Source organism: Cylas formicarius, unplaced genomic scaffold, assembly GCF_029955315.1.
Source record: "Cylas formicarius isolate icCylForm1 unplaced genomic scaffold, icCylForm1.1 PGA_scaffold_5__7_contigs__length_24384050, whole genome shotgun sequence".
Taxonomy (NCBI): Eukaryota; Metazoa; Arthropoda; class Insecta; order Coleoptera; family Brentidae; genus Cylas; species Cylas formicarius.
In genome coordinates, this window is record NW_026844341.1 from 21514930 (window position 1) to 21535527 (window position 20598).

A 20598-nucleotide genomic window follows, 5' to 3' on the forward strand; every position below is an offset into this window, starting at 1 on the left:
ATTGTATAGTCAAAAACTAATTTAGATACCAAATAATAAGCTGCAGGTTTTACCTAAACACGCCAATGGGTGTTTATTCTTCCAAATTAGGGATAAAAAGAAATGGAAAAATAGAAAACAATGTTAAATTTTGGATGAACTGCAGACGGGCCTTTTTTTCTTTGAAAAATATTCGTAAAAATATTGCTCTATGAATGGCCCTTTAGAACATCGAATACTTATTGAAATTCACCCTGTATACCATTTCGTCCCTTCTGGTGGCCCGTATGAGCTATTCCTTTAAAATCGCAAGACACGGGAATTAATATCCATTTAATGGACCAATCAATTATTTTTTTAATAAACTCTTTCTATGTCCCGGAACTGGATAAAATAGTTATACGAGGTGTGTTCAAAAAGTAAGGTGACTTTTGTAATTGGGAGGGCTAGGTACATTCGATTTTTGATATTTTTTTGTTATGCTGGTTAACAGAGAGAGAGAGAAGCGTTTTATGTGCTCGGCAATTTTCTGCTGACAAATAAAATGGAACAAAGACTTTAATAATATAAAATTTTCTGTGAACAATGGAATACAGTGCTGCAAAACACTTGAAATGTTGACAACAGCATATGGTGAATCTGCTTGGAGCAAAAAAAAAATATATATATTTATAAGTGGTACAAGCCGTTTAAAGACGATGAACATCACTCTGGAAGCCCCATCACGTCAATAACTGATGAAAGTGTTGAAGAAGTGAAACAAACTTGTAGCAGCGAAACTTGTTAAGAAACTGCTTAATTTGGAACAAAAGGACCGTCTAAGGAGCATCGCTCAAGAGCTATTAGTCGACGTCAGTGATGATCCTGATATTCTCAAAAGGGCCGTAACCGGTGACGAATTATGTCCCAGTGGAAGAACCCAGAATCACCAAGACCGAAAAAAGCCCGTCAAGTGCGATCAAATGTCAAAGTTTAGCTTACTGTTTTCTTTGATTATCGTGGCATAGTACATCGAGAGTTCTTACTTGAAGTTATGTGCCATTGCAATTCATTTACTAACAGAACAAAACTTCGATAAAAACAGTTTGTTCATGATTTTATATTTAAATTAGAAATATGCAAGGTCTACTTTAAATCAAAAAACGAATCAAACTGGCAGCGTCATTACTACCGCACCTCAAATTAAAATTGCGATGATGCGACGTCTGTGGACGCTTGGGGTGTCATGACTAACACACAAACTAATGTAGAGAGCAGTACGAATAAAAATTCATCTCAGTGTTCAATGCAAGATTTAAAAATTTACAGAAGATAGAGTTTAAATAAGTATAGTGTTGCATTTTTCCATCATAGTATATTGTGAAATACATTTGATAAACGTCGTTTTAGTCACTAGCGGAGTGCTTGATAGAAGGATAACTGAAAAAGTTTGAGATCTCTCCGAAAATCAAAGGTCGCCCGTCGCGCACGCCGTTTCAATTACCAAGACCACCGAGGCTCCCTTCGCAGCCCAATTTAAACTACACCAACAAATAAACCAAGCTCATCAACTCTAAAATATATTCATAGGATACCCGCGGAGAGTTTAAATTCGTAACGCACACCCTCGCCAGAGCTCGAGGCCACGCAACCCCTAATTCTTCGGCGTGAACCGCGTGATGCCATTGCCCGGGATCTTCGGCGGGGGTGGAGTCGAAAAACCCGAAGGGGTGGAGTTTTGGATTCGCGACGGCTCTATTAGGGAACGATGTTTACGTCTTAAATTTTGGCCGATTAGAGTCAGTTTTGGGCCGGTTTCGCGTTTCGGTGGTCGATTTTTGAGGCCCCTATAGACGCACGTCACTGTTTTTTTTTTTTTTTTTTGGTGGTATTATGTGAGCCGCTAAGCCGCGGGAGATGCAGGAACACAAGTCGTTTTTGATTAGGGACCTTTTGGGCGATGTTTTGGCCAATTCGGCCGAAGGTTAGATATACAATGTGCATCCTGGTTTGCTGTAGGAAGATTTAATGGTCGATAGTGCAAGAGAAATAGTTTATATATACTACACAGGGCGACGAATGCTTTGCTGTCGAGATACGCGCTCTTAAACTTAAATCATCGAATTTAATTTACAAAACGTCAATATTTCTTTACTTCATTTTACCATTTTTTGAAAGGAAAAAGTGGCAATTCTTGTAGTTTCATAAAAGTTAGAGATAATTATGAATTTCAGTGTCTACGTCAATGCACGACGAAAATAACTAGAAAATACTTATTTGGCTAGTTTTCAAACTAGCACACTGGCTGTTGTTTGGTAGGAACCAGCCAATTCACACAAAATAGTCACGATCAGTGGATGGTTTAGAAACTAGTTGGTTAGTATGCAATCTACCAATTTCCTTCAGTTAAGAGGAAGATTTTATTTATTTATAATATAATACCTGTTGCTTTAGATGCAAACTGTTTAGGTAACTGTTGTAACCATGTTAATGTATGGTTAATATGGTTAAAATTGGTTTACAAAATTCCCGTTATAACCTATAAAAACAAAATATTTTTATTTTTTTAGCAAAAACTAATAATAAAAACACATAAATACAACGTAGTCTTTACTTTGGTGGCATTTACTATTGCACGTTAATCCAAACCATCCCTTATCTGCTATTTTGTGGGAAACTGTTGATTCCTCCAAAATAATAATATAGGATATATAATAAAAATAAACTAACCGTAACATATATACTAATACTTTTTTTAAAATTAAATATTATTATTGAAATGTAAATAAATTTGAAATCGACGTCACTGGTGCTCTAACCTCCCTTCTGTACATGTCGTAGACATCGATTATCAGATTATATTGACGTACACCACCACCAAGTTTTTTGAGACAGACGACCCGAAATAAGGAGGAAGAAAAGAGAACAGAGAAAATGATTGAAGAGAAAGACAAAAGTAAAGAGAAAAATAACAAAAAAAGATCTATCAGCAGACGATGATGTTTCAAATACGTGGAAGTATAAATTATTAAGATGATGGCACCACGTACTAGACGTCACCTAAACAGTACAAAATATTATAAAAAAAATTAAGTTCATAAATGCGTGGATCAACTAGGTAACCTAATTTAATCATAATTTTAGGTATTAGACAAATAGGTACCTACCCCGTTTTCTTCTATAATTAACCTCCTACTAACAATTCTACTCAATGATTGTAATAAAAATGGTCAGATGGCGTAGAAATTACCAAAAAATCGTTTTTTTTTTCAAGCGGACTCTCGTATGCAGAAAAGCATTCGCTCAAGGAATGGTGAAGTTTCCAATATACGAGGTCTGTTCAAAAAGTAAGGTGACTTTTGTTATTGGACGGGGTACTTCAATCTATGATATATTTTTTTTGTTACGTTGGTACACATGTCTCCAATATATGTACACAGTTCACAGAAGCGTTAGTCCTGTTTTGTGTGTTGGGCGATTTTCTGCTGTCAAAAAAAAATGGAACAAAGAATTTGCATAAAATTTCGTGTAAAAAATGTAATACAGTGCTGCAAAAGTCTTGAAATGTTGACAACGGCATATGGTGAATCTACATTGGGCAAAAAAAATGTTTATAAATGGTACAAGGCGACGAACTTCGCTCTGGACGCCTCAGCACGTCAATAAAAATGATGGAAGTGTTGAAAAAGTAAAACAATTTTTTTCCCAAGTTTTGGGCATGAAACTTGTAGCACCAAAATTTGTTCCGAAACTGCTGCTTAATTTTGAATAAAAGGACCATCTAAGGAGCATCACTCAATCCTGATCCTCCAAAAGTCTTCCTAATGGAACAACCCAGATTCGCCAAGACCGAAAAAAGCAAGTTCTGATCAAATGTCAAGGTTTTGCTTATTGTTTTCTTCGATTATTGTGGCGTAGCACACCACAAGATCGTACGGTTAATAAAGGGAATTACTTGGAAGTTATGCGCCGTTTGCCAGAAGCAAAAACAAAACTACAATCATGCCTCATCCACCATATTCACTTGCGACTTTTTCCTGTTCACAAAATTCTAGAAACCCATGAAAGGATGTTTGGTACTATTCTGGAGTTAAAGAAAGAATCACCCGGGTAACTCAAGGCTATACCAGAAAGTGCTTACCAGAAGTGCTTCGAGGATTCGAAAAAACATTGGCACAAGTGGGGGGATTATTTTGAAGGGGACAATATTAATTTTGATGAATAAATGAATACTTTTTGATAAAACTTAAAAATCACCTCACTTTTTGAACACATCTCGTATATGATTATTCTTGGTGGATTTTGTACGTTTAGCTGTGTAAACTGTTCTTGAAAATTTTAGACCATGTAAAATTTTTTATGTCCTTATTTTTCTTTTCGAGGCGGTTGAATATGGGTAACAAGAATTGAAAGTGAGTTTTTTTAAATAGGACGGAACTTTTTTTTCTCTCTTGTTAAACCTCCTTCCTCTTTGCTCTCTCTCTCTCTCTCTCTCTCTCTCTCTCTCTCTCTCTCTCTCTCTCTCTCTCTCTCGCTCTCTTTCTCTAAACCTAAGCAGTAACCTCTAATAGGGAATATTTAAGCTCAACTAAACTTGTCTCTCTTTCTCTCTCCCTCTCTCTTTTTAAACCTAACTCTTGGGCTCAAATATTTCCTATTAAGCGTATAAATAGAGAGAGAGAGAGAGAGAGAGAGAGAGAGAGAGAGAGAGAGAGAGAGAGAGATACATTTTTAGAGAGACAGGTTCAGAGAGGGAAAAAACGAGAGGGTTTAGAAAGAGGAAGAGTGATATTTATGTTTATATTTAAAACCACTTCAAACCGCTTTCAAGTGTTAATTGGAACATTGGAGCTGCGTGTGTTAAAATATATATATGTCCTTAATCAGAACCTGACTCGGGGCCCCAATTAAGACGTCAAACACCGCGCGGTATCTTCTCGACGACTATCTCCAATTAACCCCGCTTTGTTTTCCCGTGCGAGAGTATATTTTCCCCGTTATCCCGCGGGATAATCCGCTCTATTGTTTTTCGAGGACGTTGTGATGAGGCGCGCGCGACGCTGGCGGCTACAAAACGCGTTTTCCAGATTTCGACGAGTCGGAACCGTCTACCGACCTTCACTCACACGAGTCCTTTTCGGTCGAGTCTGACGAACCGACACTGTACGTCCATCGCGGTGCTCACGTCCTTAACGAACAATTGGAGGCCGACGCGTCGAAGGGACGTAAGCCTCGACGTAGGCGTACCGCGTTCACGCACGCGCAGTTGGCATACCTGGAGCGGAAGTTCCGGTGCCAGAAGTACCTGTCGGTAGCCGATCGCAGCGACGTTGCCGACGCACTCAACCTCAGTGAGACGCAGGTCAAGACGTGGTACCAAAACCGAAGGTAACGTGGGTTTGCATCTATATTTTCTTCTTATCTTATCTTCTCGGTCCTTACAACTTCTAATATTAACCAAGAAAAAACTCTCTAGCTCTAAGCTCCCTCAGAATCAAGCTAGTGTTAGCTTTAACTAGTTTATTCACAGTTTGCTTTTGACTCGAGAGTAAACTCAGCGAAAACCTTGCTTGATTTGTTTCTTCTCGCTCTATAGTTAAGTCAGTGGTTCGGCTGTGGTAGTTTCCATTATTTGTTTCTTCCAATTCTAAACCTGTTTCAGGGTTAAATTTGGCTCTTTTATCCACAATTTCTTTCTTTTGACACGAGAGGCAATTTAGGAAGAACCTTGAAGTAGTTTCGATTGGTTTATCCATAATTTGTTCTTCTAATTCGGATGTTAAGTTGGAAAAATTTTTAGAATAGCGCTTGTTTCTTTTAACTCGAGAGTTAACTGAGAAAAATAATTGGTTAAGGTAATCTTGGGTCGAGTTTTCTCATTTTGCTCATGGCTCAAACCTTTTTTTTGTAAATTAATCTTTATCTTTATTTAAAAATATATACTACTTCTAAGTTCTTTTATTTCTTGATCTGCTTTTTTTTTTCGCGTTTTCTATTGTCCTTTTGCCATTATTATTAGAGAGTAGTGTGTTAGTGAATTAACTCAAAATAAATAAATAAATAAATAAAAATAAATAAAAAAATACTATAAAATTTGTATTTATTTATGTATATTTATATATATTAATATTAAATGATGATAATAAGGGCGTCCCAACAGTGCCCCCTCAACTTTGTTATTTTAAATGCAACACGATGTTCGATGTTCTTGGAATCCTTGGTTAAAATAAAGATCGGTTTCTAAAGAAATTTTAGGCAGGGTACGCAGAAATTGGGATTATGTGTTTTATCCATATTTTGATAGCCCCATATGAAACTCAATTAGTTTGACAGAATCGCTTCTGCTTAGACAGGGTGTCCCAAATAGGTGGTGCCGTTTTGGCGAATTCAATTAACAAAATCTCAAGATTTTCAAAAGGAACGCCCTATATTTTTATTCAGATATCAATTTTAGGACAAAAAATGAGGTAAGTTTGTAATATATCTTATATTTAAATTTTACTTTTTGAGATATTCGAGGTTTAAGATAACACCCGCATAAATTCTTGTAGAATTTAAAGCTGCTCACATTAAGTCACTTGTTGACAATATTAAGTATTTTTTTAATAGCAAAAACATGGTACTACTTCTTTTAAAGATTAAGATATACGAATAAAACCGATTGCTAACAATTCAGGGTGTCCATTAATACGTGGGAATTTTAAAAAACAAACGACTCTATACTACATTATAGCAGATTTAATAAAACTTCAGAAGTCATATTTAAAGAGACATTTAATCTGCTTTTTTTACGCATTAAGTTATAAACAAACTTTGATATTTTTGTTTGTTTTTGTTGTTTTTCATATTGTTATTTAAAAAGTTGTCAAGTTTTTGGTTGGTATATATTTTATTTGTATTTTAAATAAGTTATACTTTTAGGTTACAATGTTGCAATATTCTGCTCAGGAACGGCTAAAATTGTATGAATGGTTAAAAGTGCTGCCTTAGTGTTAAGGGGATATCAAAGGAAGTTTCTGGGGACTTGAATACCAACAAAATTAAATTATCCAGCACCTGTCAAATCACGGTGTTCTAAAATATATAGAAGAATATTATACTTCACTGAATTTCTCGAAAATTCTTTATGGATTCTGAAGTTCTACTAAATCTTTTAAAGTGTGTACTATAGAGTCGATTTTTTCAAAATTTCCACGTATTAATGGTCACCCTGTATTGTTAGCAATAGGTTTTATTAGTATTTTTCTCGTCTTAGAATTGACATCTGAATAAAAATATAAGGTGTTCTTTATGAAGATCTTGGGATTTTGTTAATTGAATTCGTCAAAACGGCACCATCTATTTGGAATACCCTGTATAAGCTGAGGCGCATCTGTCAAACTGATTGAGTAGTGCATCATCTCCTTAGTCTGTGGTTAAATTTTCGTCGCAATGCCTGTATCAGTATCGTCACAACACAATTTTATATGAGGCAATCAAAATATGTAAAACAACACATAAACTCAATTTTTGATTAAGCTATGCAAAATTCGAATAGAAATTTATTAAGAAAATGACCTTTATTTTGTTGACCCTTATTGTGTTGCATTTAAAATAACAAAATTAATGTCAGGGGTATTATTGGTATTGGTATTGGTATTAACGGGGGGCGCCTTCGCGGGCGTCCAAGCACTTAGGCCATCAATTGACCACTTCTTAATTGACTAGTCAAATTCGACCAAAATGTTTTAAATAACATCTTGCAATTGTAGATCATTATTTAATAATAATGTGTATTTTACAATAAATTATATACATAAACATGTTCCATTTAAAATAACAAAGTTGATACTTTTGAGACGCCCTGTATCAACAAAATTATAATATTTTAAATCTTCGGGAGAGAGTGAAAGAAACTTTCGTATAGGGGATGGTTTTTTATTTGACAGACGGTATACAAAATTGAGGTGATCATTTTCTTGCGCAGGACCAAATGGAAACGTCAGAATCAGCTCCGTCTCGAACAGTTAAGGCACCAAGCTTCCGTAGAAAAGGAACTTCTGAACGTGACCGGTTTGAGAAAGAGCACGGGTGATCCATCGTCTTGTTGTCCGCCGGTGTCGCTCCAGAGATACAGCGCTCAATCGCCTTGCAGCTTCCTGACCTCGGCCGCCGCCGCCATTTTCCACAACGTGACTTACGTCCACGGCTGTCAGTTGTAACGCACCATTCGATCTGATTCGCATCTAGTGACTTCACACAACTTCACCAAAATTTGTAAATAAGTCTTTTAGAAATGTGGAGTGTGTATATAGTTTCCGAAATATAGGGTGTCCAACATTCAAAAATTCTTAGCTAAGATTTGGCGGCAATAAGTGTCAATAAGGAGGGCGAGTGTTGACTGGTGATGCTAACAAACATATTGTTCTTTCTTTTTATCCAGCATATTTTTTTTTGTTTATGTACACTCCCTAAAATCACATAAAAAATGACATGCCGAAGGCTGGCAAAGTTACTTAAGAAACACCCTGTATTTCGGCTAACAATTAAAATTGTTATAGTTTTGGCAGGCGCGGGCTGTTTGGTTGTAAAGCTCTTACCGGTTTTAGAGTTTTTTTTATTTAGTTTTAGGACATTTTATTTTATTTTATGTAACAAATAAACATTTTGAAAATGCTAGCTTCGTTACTCGTTCTTACACAAATATTCTCATTGCTATCACCTCTACTATGCCGTTTATTTTTTTTAAATAAATATAAAAAATAAACATTTTTCAGTTGGACAGATTATTTTATTAGTAATTTGTGATTAATAGAAAAACAAGCTTTGTAAAAAGTTGGAATAAGAAAATAAGTGGCCCAATTTTTTTTTTGCCAAATTAATTTTAAATAAAGTCTGTTTGGACCTAAGTACTTGGACTGTTTGTCTTAAAAATTCACACTGTCGAAGGCTGGGCGCGTTATCTCAGAAACGTCCTGTATTTCTGTAATTTTCTGTTTCGGCAGATGTTGCTTGCGTAGTTCTTACGGATTTAGAGTTATTTTTTATTTATTTTTAGAGCATTTTATTCAATTTTATGTTACAAATAATAAAATAATAAAAAAAAAATTGTTACTGATTCCTTTACAAAAATTCCAATTGCTGTCCCCTCTACTATGCCGGTTATTTATTTTTTTTTAATAAAAATATATATTTTTCAGTTCAAAATAATTTTGAACATCAGCCTCTTTCTTTTCCTTTTCTTTTAGTAATTTGTGGTTGTTCTGCTTTGGCAGGTGTTGTTTAGTTAGTTCTTACGGGTTTTAGAATTTTTTATTGTTTAGAACATTTTGAGTTATTTTATATCGCAAATAAATATTTGAATACTGCTGGATTTGTTACTCAACCCTAAAATGAAAATCACCCTCTATTTACTTAAACTCGTGAGGTCAACTAAAAAAAAAAGATAAAAAATATTAACTCTAAAAGGGTCAAAAAACTGAATCGGAAAATCCATATTTGTTCCTCGTATTTCGTTGTTCAATGGCGGACCTACGTGGTCCACGTCTACCAAAAAAAATGATAATTATGCAATACGTCAATTACCATTATCGCTTTTTTGGTCTCTTAAAATAATCTGATTTTTTTTATAGTGTAACCCTGGAACACCCTGTATAATATAATGAGGCGTTTCCCAAATCTCATTGATTTGATGTTTAATTTTGTGAAATTAAACCTCCCGTGATATTAAAAGCTTTATTGCTACGAAACAAACAAATATAAATTAATCAATTCGAGGCCTCCATTACATAAAACCAAAACCGTTCTAACGAGATTGATTCAACAAGCACACCTTTGAATAAATCACTTAACGAACACCACACCCACCCTTCTAGTTAAAATTCGGACCGAGGGTCGAGGAAAATATCAATTTGCCAGCGTCCACAACGAATGATTACACTGACACACGTCCGTACATCTGTCCCATTCAATGCGGTGCCAATTGCACCCAAATTAGGGCCTAATTGGCCGAAAAATCGACCACTTCCCCGGCTAATCCCGATCCGTTCAGTAAACTTCCTTCTGGAGGACGCTCTGGTATTTCCTGTTGTTCTTCAGAGCGCTTCTGAAAAAAAAAACAATTCATTTGTTACGTGTAAATTGTTTAAGTACATGTTAATTGAAAAAAAAAATTCAACGAAGCCGTTAAGTAATTTATTTTTGAATTTGGATGTTTATTTAATTAAATTGATCACGATGATAACAGAAACTTTCGACCAAAAACGCCATATTTTACAAATTACAGTTTGAGAAACGCTAAGGATTTGATCAAAATTAAATATGATTTCGTTTCATTTGTGCTTTTTAATAAATCAACAAGACACTATAATACGTTCTTGAAACTAATATGTGCATGATAATTGTTATTATTTATTCTTATTAAAACAAAAGTAAAAAAAGGAAACGATTCAAATTCCAATGACAGATAATAAAATAAGCATCACAAAATATTATTTTTTCTTCTTTTTTTTTTCAATATTAGGCACTTCATTGTAATTTTTATCACAAGTTGTCGTTCCATCTTTTTCATTTGCTTCTCTATCCCAGAGTGCTTTTCCTGCTATTTTCCTTAATATTTTCATTTCATTTGTGTCCAAAAATCTCTCAACATCTTCGATCCGTCAAAGACAAAATTCCATTTAAGATGCCAGGAGTTTACGGCATTCCATGCATATGCGGCAAAGAATACATTGGAGAGACCGGACGAAAAATATCAACTAGGCTCAGAGAACACGAAACAGCCTTAGCACTAATCAATCAAAAACCGGACATAAAATTTTATTAAAAACAAGAGAGTCTATAGAAATCTATAAACAACCTAACTATGTTAACCGCGACTCAGGTCTTTATCTGTCACCAATACGGGAATTAGTCATCCAAGCGAAGATGGACTCTTCGAACGGAAGATTATGATGAGGACGTGAATGCTAATGGACGTCATCATGTACCAATATCTAATTTTAAGTGTTTTCGCATATACCTTTTGGGCGCGCTCATTTCCACTTCTTCGATGGTGTTCGGCAGCCAGCGGCTACCCGTATCGGGAAGAAGCAGGATTAAGCCGACCTCAGCCAAGGTAATCGCCGCTAGCACCGCTAGCGGTAGGTACTGCGCGGATTCTTGGAGAGCCAGTACCAGAGGCGCCACCATCGACGCCAATCTGGCGCACATGGAAGCGAACCCGACTCCAGCGTTTCTGAGCACGGTCGGATAGAGTTCTCCCGTGTAGAGATACAGAGCCGGCAAAGACATCTGAAAGGTGGTGTGCTCCAGGAGCTACGCAACGACATATGCAGCTTACCGCGGTTCCGGTAGCTCCGAGGCCGCTGAGTAGGATTCTGGGCCAGTCGTAAGTGTAGACACCTTTCGGTACCAGCAGGAGTGAAATGAAACAGATAGCGGTAGCCACGTGGGCGACGATTTGGGTGTATCTTCGTCCCAAAGTGCCTATGAGGACCGCGCAAATGGTGAACCCTTGAACAGAGGCAGAGTGGGTTAGATTTCGCTATAACTGCTGATCCTGAGAATGTCTTAACATTGTAAACCGTTAAGACAACAAAAAACCATCAAAAAGAGTATAAATAATTTGCAGATCCCGATTAACCAAAGAAATCGGATTTAGTTTTACTACTGATCTACAGATGGCAGATGGCGTTTTCTTTGTATTCTCATTTTCGTTTTTTTTTCATATTTTAGTGTAAAATGCTAACATTTTTTTTTAATTATTACCCGGCACGGCGAAAAGTCCGGTAACGGCGACGACTACGAATATGTTATCGCCAATATGTCCGGTGTATTGCGAGAAGGCGTAAAAGGTCACGCCGGAAATTGCCCTGAAATAATTATTTGCGGATTCGGCGGAAACTAATAATGGCAGGACTTACCAGACGAGAGCTAGGAGGACGGTCCTTTTCCGGAGCTCAGTCGTAGTAAACAAGGACTTAAATGGTACTTTGTTCCTCTGTTCCGTAGAAACGCCGATAAATTCCTCTACAACCTTTTGCACTTGGTCAGGGTCTCTTTTGTTTTCCGAAGCCGCTGCTTTTAGGACGGCCGTAGCTTCGGTTTTCATCCCTACCGCCAGCAACCAACGGGGAGATTCAGGTATCAACCTACGGAAACATGGCCGCTGATTTTTATGGGATATTCTACGAGACCGCGTCAAAAAGTTGCCGAGGAAACAACCAGGATAAGAGTTCAATACATATTTTGTCACAAAGAATATGTGATAGAATTATGTCCATTACAACAATAAAATATATACGTTTCATGAGTTCGTTGTTTTTAAAATGGGCCAAATCATTTGATTGGTCAGCAAGTCTCTAAAAACGGTATATCGTTTGGAGAACTCTACTCAATATTGGTCAAAATTCAAATTAATTTTAATTCTTTTACATTCGTCGTAACGTTTGTATGCAGTTTCTTCGAATGGGATTCCTTTCACTTACCAAACATACAGGATGTACAAAGCGGACAGCGAGGATAAAGCGAAATGAAACTGCCTCCAGTCCCTTAACAGATACGCGACTCCCGACATGATGGAGTAGGAGAGCACGAAAGGAACGTGATAGAAAATCGACACCAACGTCCTCCATTGTCCTCCGACCGACTCCATGCAGATGACGAAGGAGGTGACCATGCTTCCGCCGTTGGCGATCGCCAACAGGAACCTGACGACCACGAAGACCCAGAACCACGGCACGTAAGACGCGACCATGCCCAAGACCGCTTGGAATAATATGCAGAACAGCAGGATTTTCCTCCGGCCGTGTTTGTCTGCTAGAATTCCGCAGACTACGTTGCCTGTCAGCACCCCGAACATTAGGGTCACTTGAGTGACGTCCATCAGCCTCTGGTTAGCGCACACCAGGTTCCATTCGCTGGTGATGGTGGACTTGAATACCGACGTGTTGTAGACGTATCCGTAAGGGCAGGCTACGTTGTAGCTCTGGTTGTCGGTTGAATTTGTCATGTAGCAGTGACCCTTATTCAATCCTTCCTAGAGGAATAACAGGAATTGACATTCCGAAAAGTTATCGCTAGAGCACCTGGATCCAAAATACCACAATTAAGCAACCGCCTGTTTTTTTTTTTTGGTAAATATATAAATCAATAGGTAAGGCAAAGAGACGCAAATTTAAATTTTAAAATATGATAAATACTCAGTTAGGTACCACCGATCAGCTTCTGTCAGCTTCTAACCACTGCTAACAGGCAAGGAGTTCCTCAAATAGGCAGCCGATCTCAGTTCTATATAGATATCTATTTTTTTAAAAGGCACGTATTTCCCAGAGATAATGGCTAAAAATGTTTTAATGGCCGCGGTTAACTGATAAGGAAAAAGGTGGAAATTTCATAAATTTAAATGCAACGCCGTTAACTTCATAAACTAGGGAAATATTTGGAAGAAATAAGAACTAAAAAGTTTTAAACGTAAATTTTTTAAATTTTGTTGCTAACCAAAATAATTGGGTTCTATATACGGGATATTGAGTTAATATCCCCAACTATTTTAACCTTGGTATCCCTTGGCATAAAGTGTGACCTACGTCAAATACGAGGTGTGTTCAAAAAATAAATTGACTTTTGTACCTGGGCGGACTACTTACATTCGATCTTCCAATTTTTTTTGTTATGTTGGTACACATGTCTCTAACATATGTGCACTTTATTTGAGACGGAAGCGTTAGACGTATTTTATGTGCGGAAAAAAAAATTAAACAAAGAATTTGCACAAAATTTTGTATACAAACGAGTCACAGTGCTGCAAAACACTTGAAATGTTGACAACGGCCTATGGTGAATCTACTTTCAGCAAAAAAATGTTTACAACTGGTATAAGCTGTTCCAAGATGGCCGAGAAGACGACGAGAACTGCCATCTAGTTCTTAATTTTCCCACAACAAAGCAACACAACCCTCGATTCGTTCTCGTTTTGTTATTTCCCGTTTTTCATCGAAAAACTGAATTACTACGTACGTTTGAGGCCGTAGCGTTCTCGACGTCATAGAGCCGCATCCATTCGTCAGCGTCTTCCGGTTTTCGGCACCAGAAACTCATCGGAGGCGCCAAGAATATGATGCTCATCTGGAACCACGCCATGGGGAATTTCAGCAGGGACATGAGCAACGATATTTTGAGCTGCCATCGTCCAAAATCTCCGATCGTGTCTCTGATGATGTCTTCGCGTGCTTGATGGGTTTCGTCCGCCACTGGAATCAGAATTTTCATTTTTATAAAAGAGTTCTTCGTTCCACGGTAGTTTTGGGCCTTAACCCGTCCCTGCGCGTCAGTTGCAATCGGCAGAGCATTTTTATTGACTCAGAGAGAACGACCATACTTGTTTGACTCGAAATAATTTAATTATTAATAACTAATTTAATTGATTTACTTTACGTTCAGCTCTGTATTAAATTAAAGTTCCTGCGAATAATACCTTAGCTTTTTAGGGGCGTAAAAGTGGTTCGCAGGAAAAAATTTGTTCTTTTTTTAAATGAATTTGTCATAACTTACTCGTCTTTAACTATTAGAGGCACCTCGACGAAATAAACTATTACTGTTCCAATACCAAGACGAAAATTCGATACCGGACGCGGCTCATAACGAGCAAGGACTGAAATTAATAACATTTAGTTCAAGAGAAGGTGAAATTATGCGGTGAAAGTTGAGGAGTTAATTATTGGCATACTATGCATATATAAAAGAATTAAGTTTGTGAAACTTAAGCGGTTTTAATTCGGCGCGGTGATTTATTAATTAAACATTGCAGTCGTTTCTTCGTGGCTGGTCCTCGATGGTTTAGATGTGGTTATTTTGGGCATTTTTGCGGTCGTCTAAATGATTATTGGACACGATTTTTCATTTACCTACGGTCGTCCCATCTAGCGAACAAGTGCCAAACCACGTTCAACAACGTAGCAGCGCTTACAGCGTCGGCTTCGACTACCAAACAAAAGATCGCGCCAAAAAAAAAATATATTGATATTTCGCGTATTGTCCTGTGTACTTTTCTAAATAATATTCATTGTTTCCGGGATTTTTGGCGGTCATCTAGGCAAGTATTAGCGATTATTTATTTACCAGGTACCAGACAATGCTCGAGAGCGTCGTGATTGATGCGACTATCCAATCAACGGGGGCGCTAGTAGTTTTTACTTCTTATGATTGAATTAATTAAAGCGATATTAAGATTGGCCCATCGTACGTAAAATATTTCGGTTGAGACGGTTAAGAAAATTGATTATTGAAATTTGGACATAAATTTGTATCAATAGTGTTCAGTCGCCGCCCAAGGTGTGTTTGTCAATGCCAAAAATTTGAACAATACATTTTAATTATACAAAAATTAATTGTAGCGGTCCGACCTCGGGTACGAAATCCCAATGAAAAATGCGTTATAGGTGGGCTAGATTGTTCGGCGTCAGAGGCGGCGCGTCTAATACAAACAAACCGTATCTGCTTTGCGTTCTCAATTAAACCAAAGCGTAATTGTTATGCTATGTTATGTTTGTAAGCGGAAAATGTGAACTGGAGACTCTTAAAACAACCTAACATTGAAACTTTTCTTCGGATTTGAAAATAAAACATTTTTACCGCACTCGAAGGCCCATTGGCACGCCTATGTCTCGCAGGTGGGCCAATGCTGAAAATATTTATCAGTTTCGAGCGTACGCGTCGAATGCTTTTAGCATATTCGTTTCAATGATCAAAACCCGGTTTACGTGGGGGTCTTCTCCGAAACTAGGTTAAGGGAATTGTTATTATCTTTACACATTTAATATTAATTACCCAATCGCACAGCTTTATCAATGACATTAGCAAATAAAATTTAGAAATGGCAACAAACTAAATTACATGAATTTTGATTTCTGAAACGCAAATATTTTATAAATTGTTGGAACATAAATAGAGGATGTCCAAAATTATTTTCAATTTTTTTTTAACGGACAAAGAATCTCATGACGCCAAAACAATTATCTTTGGATTGTTGCCACGGTTGACCTTCTTTTTAGAAATAAATAAACACCAGTCATTATGACTTTTTTAATATATTATATGGATTCCACTTATTCGGCAAAACGACCGAACAAATCAGTTCTACAGGGTATAACAAATATGCATTTGCGGCTACAATTTCCTTCAAATTTGTGGAACTAGGCGAAATAAATTTCCAAATTTAATAAAAAAAAAGCAATGTGATAACTGGCATTTTAAAAAATCGCGATATTTTCCTGCGGCAGACATTTTGATTTCGCTACTTTTTAATTGCAAATTTCCAGCAAAAATAAAACGGTGGACACAAAATTCAAATCTTAAGTTTGGTTTTTTCAGGACCGTTACGGGAGCCGGAATGTTAAATTTTATAAAAGAATATTATCCCTTGTATTTATCGAAATGCGACGCTGGGTTATGTTTTAAATATCCTTTAAATGAAAGGGACAGGAAACAACCAAGACGTCAGTACATGTTTCAGTCACTCAAGTGCTCATCTTCAGCGGACGACTAAAATATTGGGCGTCCAACGAGCGGTTAACCTTTAGGAGCACAAGATTCGGAGGTGAATTACGTTAAGGTGATTTTTCTAAATATCGCCTTTAAGTAGACGTATAATCGTTTCATTAATTACATAAATTTAACAAGAAAAAATAAAATAATAAAAATATGCAACAAGGCTGCATTACCAAACATATAGGTACAATATTTTTCAAAAAATTGAAATTTAAATTGGACCGTTTGAATTGAAATTATCTTTCGTATTGGGGAAGAGACGGTAAATTGTATAACCCGGTATAAACTTTTGAGTGAATATTAAATTAACATCACATTTCTTTCCTCGTCCTGAAGATAACCCCGTCGCGTTTCGAAACGTACAAAATAAAAAGAGAACCGGACAAAAAACGAAACAAAGTTGGCACGGGCACCGCCGCAGCGCGTCGGACGCTTGGCTTCGCAGAAGAAAACGCGCTGTAGAGAGTGAAATACTGGCGATCGTTCACCCCGAGAGGTTGAAGCCCGCGATTCTCAGCTGTTTTCCACACGGGCAACGCACGCATCGGCCGCGGGCGAAATCTAGGTAGGCGACGGCGAACGCCGCGACGCCGCCTGTAGGTGAGACGCTGTGGATGAGATCGGAGTTTTTCTCTGTTTGGCGCGTCCGCAAATAATCTCGATTCATGGAATATATACTTCCTACCCCGTGATTAACTTTGCCTACTGTTTATTTCTCCTGTTGCTTTGATTTTACTTGGTTCCACAAGCGCTCTATTAGGTTAAACATGCAATGATATAGGGGAAGACGTAAAACAGTATGCAAAGCCTGTTCAGTCCAATTATCGCGTTCGTACTGTTTTTTAATTGCATATGAATGTAGGACTTCCAAAATAAACATAATTTTCTAACAAATATTGCTGGATTTCAGTTTTTGAACTCGACGAGCGTAGCAGACATATTTTTTAAAAGATTTTTTCGAAAAGTTTCTCACACGTATTTTCATGATAATCAGAGCTTTATTCGAACGTGCTTTCGTCTAACAGTTTTGAATGGAATCAACCCATCTTTTGGATACAGTGTCGTGAATATCGAAGCATGCATCACCAAACTGTTGTCTAATCAATGTTCGTGTTTGCCCTTAATTTATGGAGTAAAAAAATATGCAAAATAGAAGATACCTACTTAGAGCAACTTTCTACCTTCGTATATTGACTATGCACCGACGATATTGGCGTTTTGGTAAGTAGACATGCTTCTTTTAAAGCTTCTTGTTGAATAAGTCCTCTACTGATTAAAGTTTCATATACATTTTTCCCAACCCGTTTTGCACCAAGCGACAAACGATTTCGACTCAACATTGTGTTATATGTACAAGAAGAAAAGAAACTGAAATAATAATGTCTCAATTGAAGGGGGATGATTTCATTCCTCCCAGAAAATCTATTAACTGGACGAAACTTTGGTAAATGAAGGTTGGTACGACATGGCGAGATCAAAAATTGAAATAGTGCAAGGCAAGCTTTCGTGGAAGGATGGTCCATTGGGATAAAAGCACCCCCAGGATGAACAATTCCTCATACTGATAGCAAGAATGGACTCGTCGGTGATGGCTTACTAGCATTTCATCCAGTGCTGATGTTTTTGAAGACTACTTCCAACAAATGCTAGATCTTATTCGTCCTGGTTAATATCACCTACCGATCAAGAAACTCCTTACGTCTTTTTCGAAAAAAAAAAAAGAATGACATCGTTAATTGGCTTACTTTAAATAAGAAGCAATTTCAGAAAGATGGATCTACTGGAGAATGTCAGATTTATTTTTTGTTGGCAACGTCTGATAACGTCCTTTTTGAGCTTTCGAAAAAATTCTATATGAATTTTAGTATTAATTTCTTGAGTAGAATCAGCTTTTATTTTTTTTTCTCTTGTTTTCCGGATACCCAGTACACGCAAGAGGACAACGGGGCGACCCAAAGCTAACCAAAGCGAATTTAATGGTTTGGAATTGAAATTTGTCCCTTCAGATGGCTTTTAGGTCAATTAAAATACAGCGTTTTTAACCAGTAAGAGTTATTCCGTAATATCTTTGAACATTTTCTGGTCCTCCACCGATAAGGGAGAATTTTGGAGAATTTCATTCATTTCAATAATGTCGTTACTACTTTTAGCAGTATGGATTAAGAGAACATTATTAGGGGTAAAGTTCCCCCGACGATATACCGTTTTTACAACCTTTTATGGTTTTGACTTCGCCGCCTGTTGTAAAGCGAAAGGGACCAGCACGTGTACCACAAGCCAGTGAAGCGGACTATTGTATTTTAAGAGTAGGAACATTTTTTTGATTACAATGTTATATATCTTAGTGCGCATTTTATAAATCTTCCTAAAACAGTCACTACTTGAGGTAGCTCGATTTCTAGTTGAACTTGTCCTTCAGATGGATGATCTCCTATACTAAAAACACATTAGAAATTTTAAACTGATTTCTGATGTAAGGGTTTAACATAATAACTCTTCAATATTTTCCTAGGAATGCAATACAAAATCTTATCTATAATATAATGTGACTTGTGGGGGTTGGTGAAATCGCATTATGCTGTCAGTTTTATGAAACAGTTGTCGAAGTTTTGAAGTTATTTCTATTACGTCTTCTGTTTGCAATTAGTAATTACCAAGTAACTGTTTTTCAATGGTTTTCCAAGACTCAGTGTGCCATTTTTATTGAGGTACCATATACATTGTGTTACAATTTATTTCCTACCAAATACTAACATTATTCAATTTTGTTAGTCACTTGTTATGTCCAGCGACGAAGAAGTTGAGATTGGGATCGATAACGTAATAATCGTTGATGACGAAAGTCCGCCAAATTCGCAATTCGCAATCTGGGGAAAGTGGAGCCATAAAATTAACGTCCGAGATGACGTATGCCACAGCACGTGACTTAGTTATGAATGGTGTAAACGAAAGAAAAACGCGAAAAGATCGTGGTGTCCCAAAAAGTCTACTTGCATGATCATGCCGGAATAGCGAGATGGCTGACATATTATGCCTATCAGAAGAATATTGTTTGAACATTTAAAACATTGCATGAAGAGTTACGTAGTGTTCCGAACATTGACTCTTGCCAAGAGACATTGATGGAACCAAGAAGAATTTCGGAGCAGACTACAAGAAATTTGACAGAAATCCTAGAAGAAGTCGAAGAAGCAAAAGGTTGACTATCACCACGACAGCAGACAAAATGGTTTTCTGAAAAATTGGTCAACATTTTTTGCTTGAGAACGATATGTACTTTGAAAAGAAGCAGCTACTGGAAGTTATTAAAGGGCAAATTGAATTTATTATTTTATCCTATGTAATTTGGTTGCGATGATCTCCGAATCATTGTATGAGCAATTGATTAGATGTTTTGGTTAATATGTAAAAAACGATTAATAGGACTTACTAAAAAATCGTTGCTGGTTTCGCATAAACCGATTTTTGAAGAGGCCACAGAAATACTGCTCGTTCCAAAAGCGATAACAAAGCGATCGTCTTCGAAACGATCCTAAATCATTAGTAAGTGGTTGCACAAAATGCCGATAAAGCAAGTCAACCCAATATCGAGTCCATTTAAAACGCATTAGCATTATATTGAAACATTGAAACAAGTAGATTGTTAAAATATTTTTTTTCAACTTCTATGAGTAAGTATACTATATATATAATCAATTTAAACTAATACCTTTGTCTGACAGCGTTCCAACACCCTTTCACTCTGGCATACCATGTGTCTATCAGAACGTAAGAGGGTTGAACACAAAAACTACTGAATTCTATAACTGTATAAGCGGCAATAATTACGACGTAATTGTTATCACCGAAAGCTGACTGCCGAGTGAACTGTTTGATGATCGGTTGTCTTTCGCTGTGATCGAGATCTGACCGGCATGGGCGTTGGAAGGGGCGGTGGCGTCATTCTAGCCATCAAAAAGCAGTTTCTTTGAATTTGCAGTCTATAAATAGCGACGTCACCAAGGTAGATGTAGTCGGTTGTAAGTTACGCGTTGATCATGCGGCTGTATACGTACATCCCTCCAAATACCACCTTTCTGGAGCGTGCATCCCTCCTGAAATGCTTGGAACATA

At 37.1% G+C, this 20598-nt stretch overlaps 2 protein-coding genes across 4 annotated transcripts; one reads left to right on the plus strand and one right to left on the minus strand.

Annotated features, from left to right (window-relative positions):
* The first annotated feature begins 1875 nt into the window (after nucleotides 1-1875).
* Nucleotides 1876-8870, plus strand: LOC132702624 (barH-like 1 homeobox protein). Its single transcript, XM_060671392.1, has 3 exons — nucleotides 1876-1942; nucleotides 5046-5346; nucleotides 7925-8870. Exons 1-3 carry the CDS (start codon nucleotides 1876-1878, stop codon nucleotides 8157-8159), a joined length of 603 nt encoding a protein of 200 aa, XP_060527375.1. The 3' UTR covers nucleotides 8160-8870.
* An 846-nt stretch (nucleotides 8871-9716) lies between these two features.
* Nucleotides 9717-19982, minus strand: LOC132702075 (solute carrier family 22 member 3-like). 3 transcript variants are annotated; one of them, XM_060670489.1, is made up of 8 exons: nucleotides 19916-19982; nucleotides 13957-14189; nucleotides 12426-12976; nucleotides 11862-12089; nucleotides 11707-11810; nucleotides 11279-11451; nucleotides 10958-11229; nucleotides 9717-10039 (listed from the first exon to the last, which is right to left on the minus strand). In XM_060670489.1, exons 1-8 carry the CDS (start codon nucleotides 19938-19940, stop codon nucleotides 9985-9987), a joined length of 1641 nt encoding a protein of 546 aa, XP_060526472.1. In that variant the 5' UTR covers nucleotides 19941-19982; the 3' UTR covers nucleotides 9717-9984. The 3 variants fall into 3 exon arrangements, with proteins under 3 accessions (XP_060526472.1, XP_060526471.1, XP_060526473.1); XM_060670488.1 differs by having other exon boundaries at nucleotides 9717-10042; XM_060670490.1 differs by lacking the exon at nucleotides 19916-19982 and adding an exon at nucleotides 14491-14581 and having other exon boundaries at nucleotides 9717-10042.
* Between the last annotated feature and the right edge of the window lie 616 nt (nucleotides 19983-20598).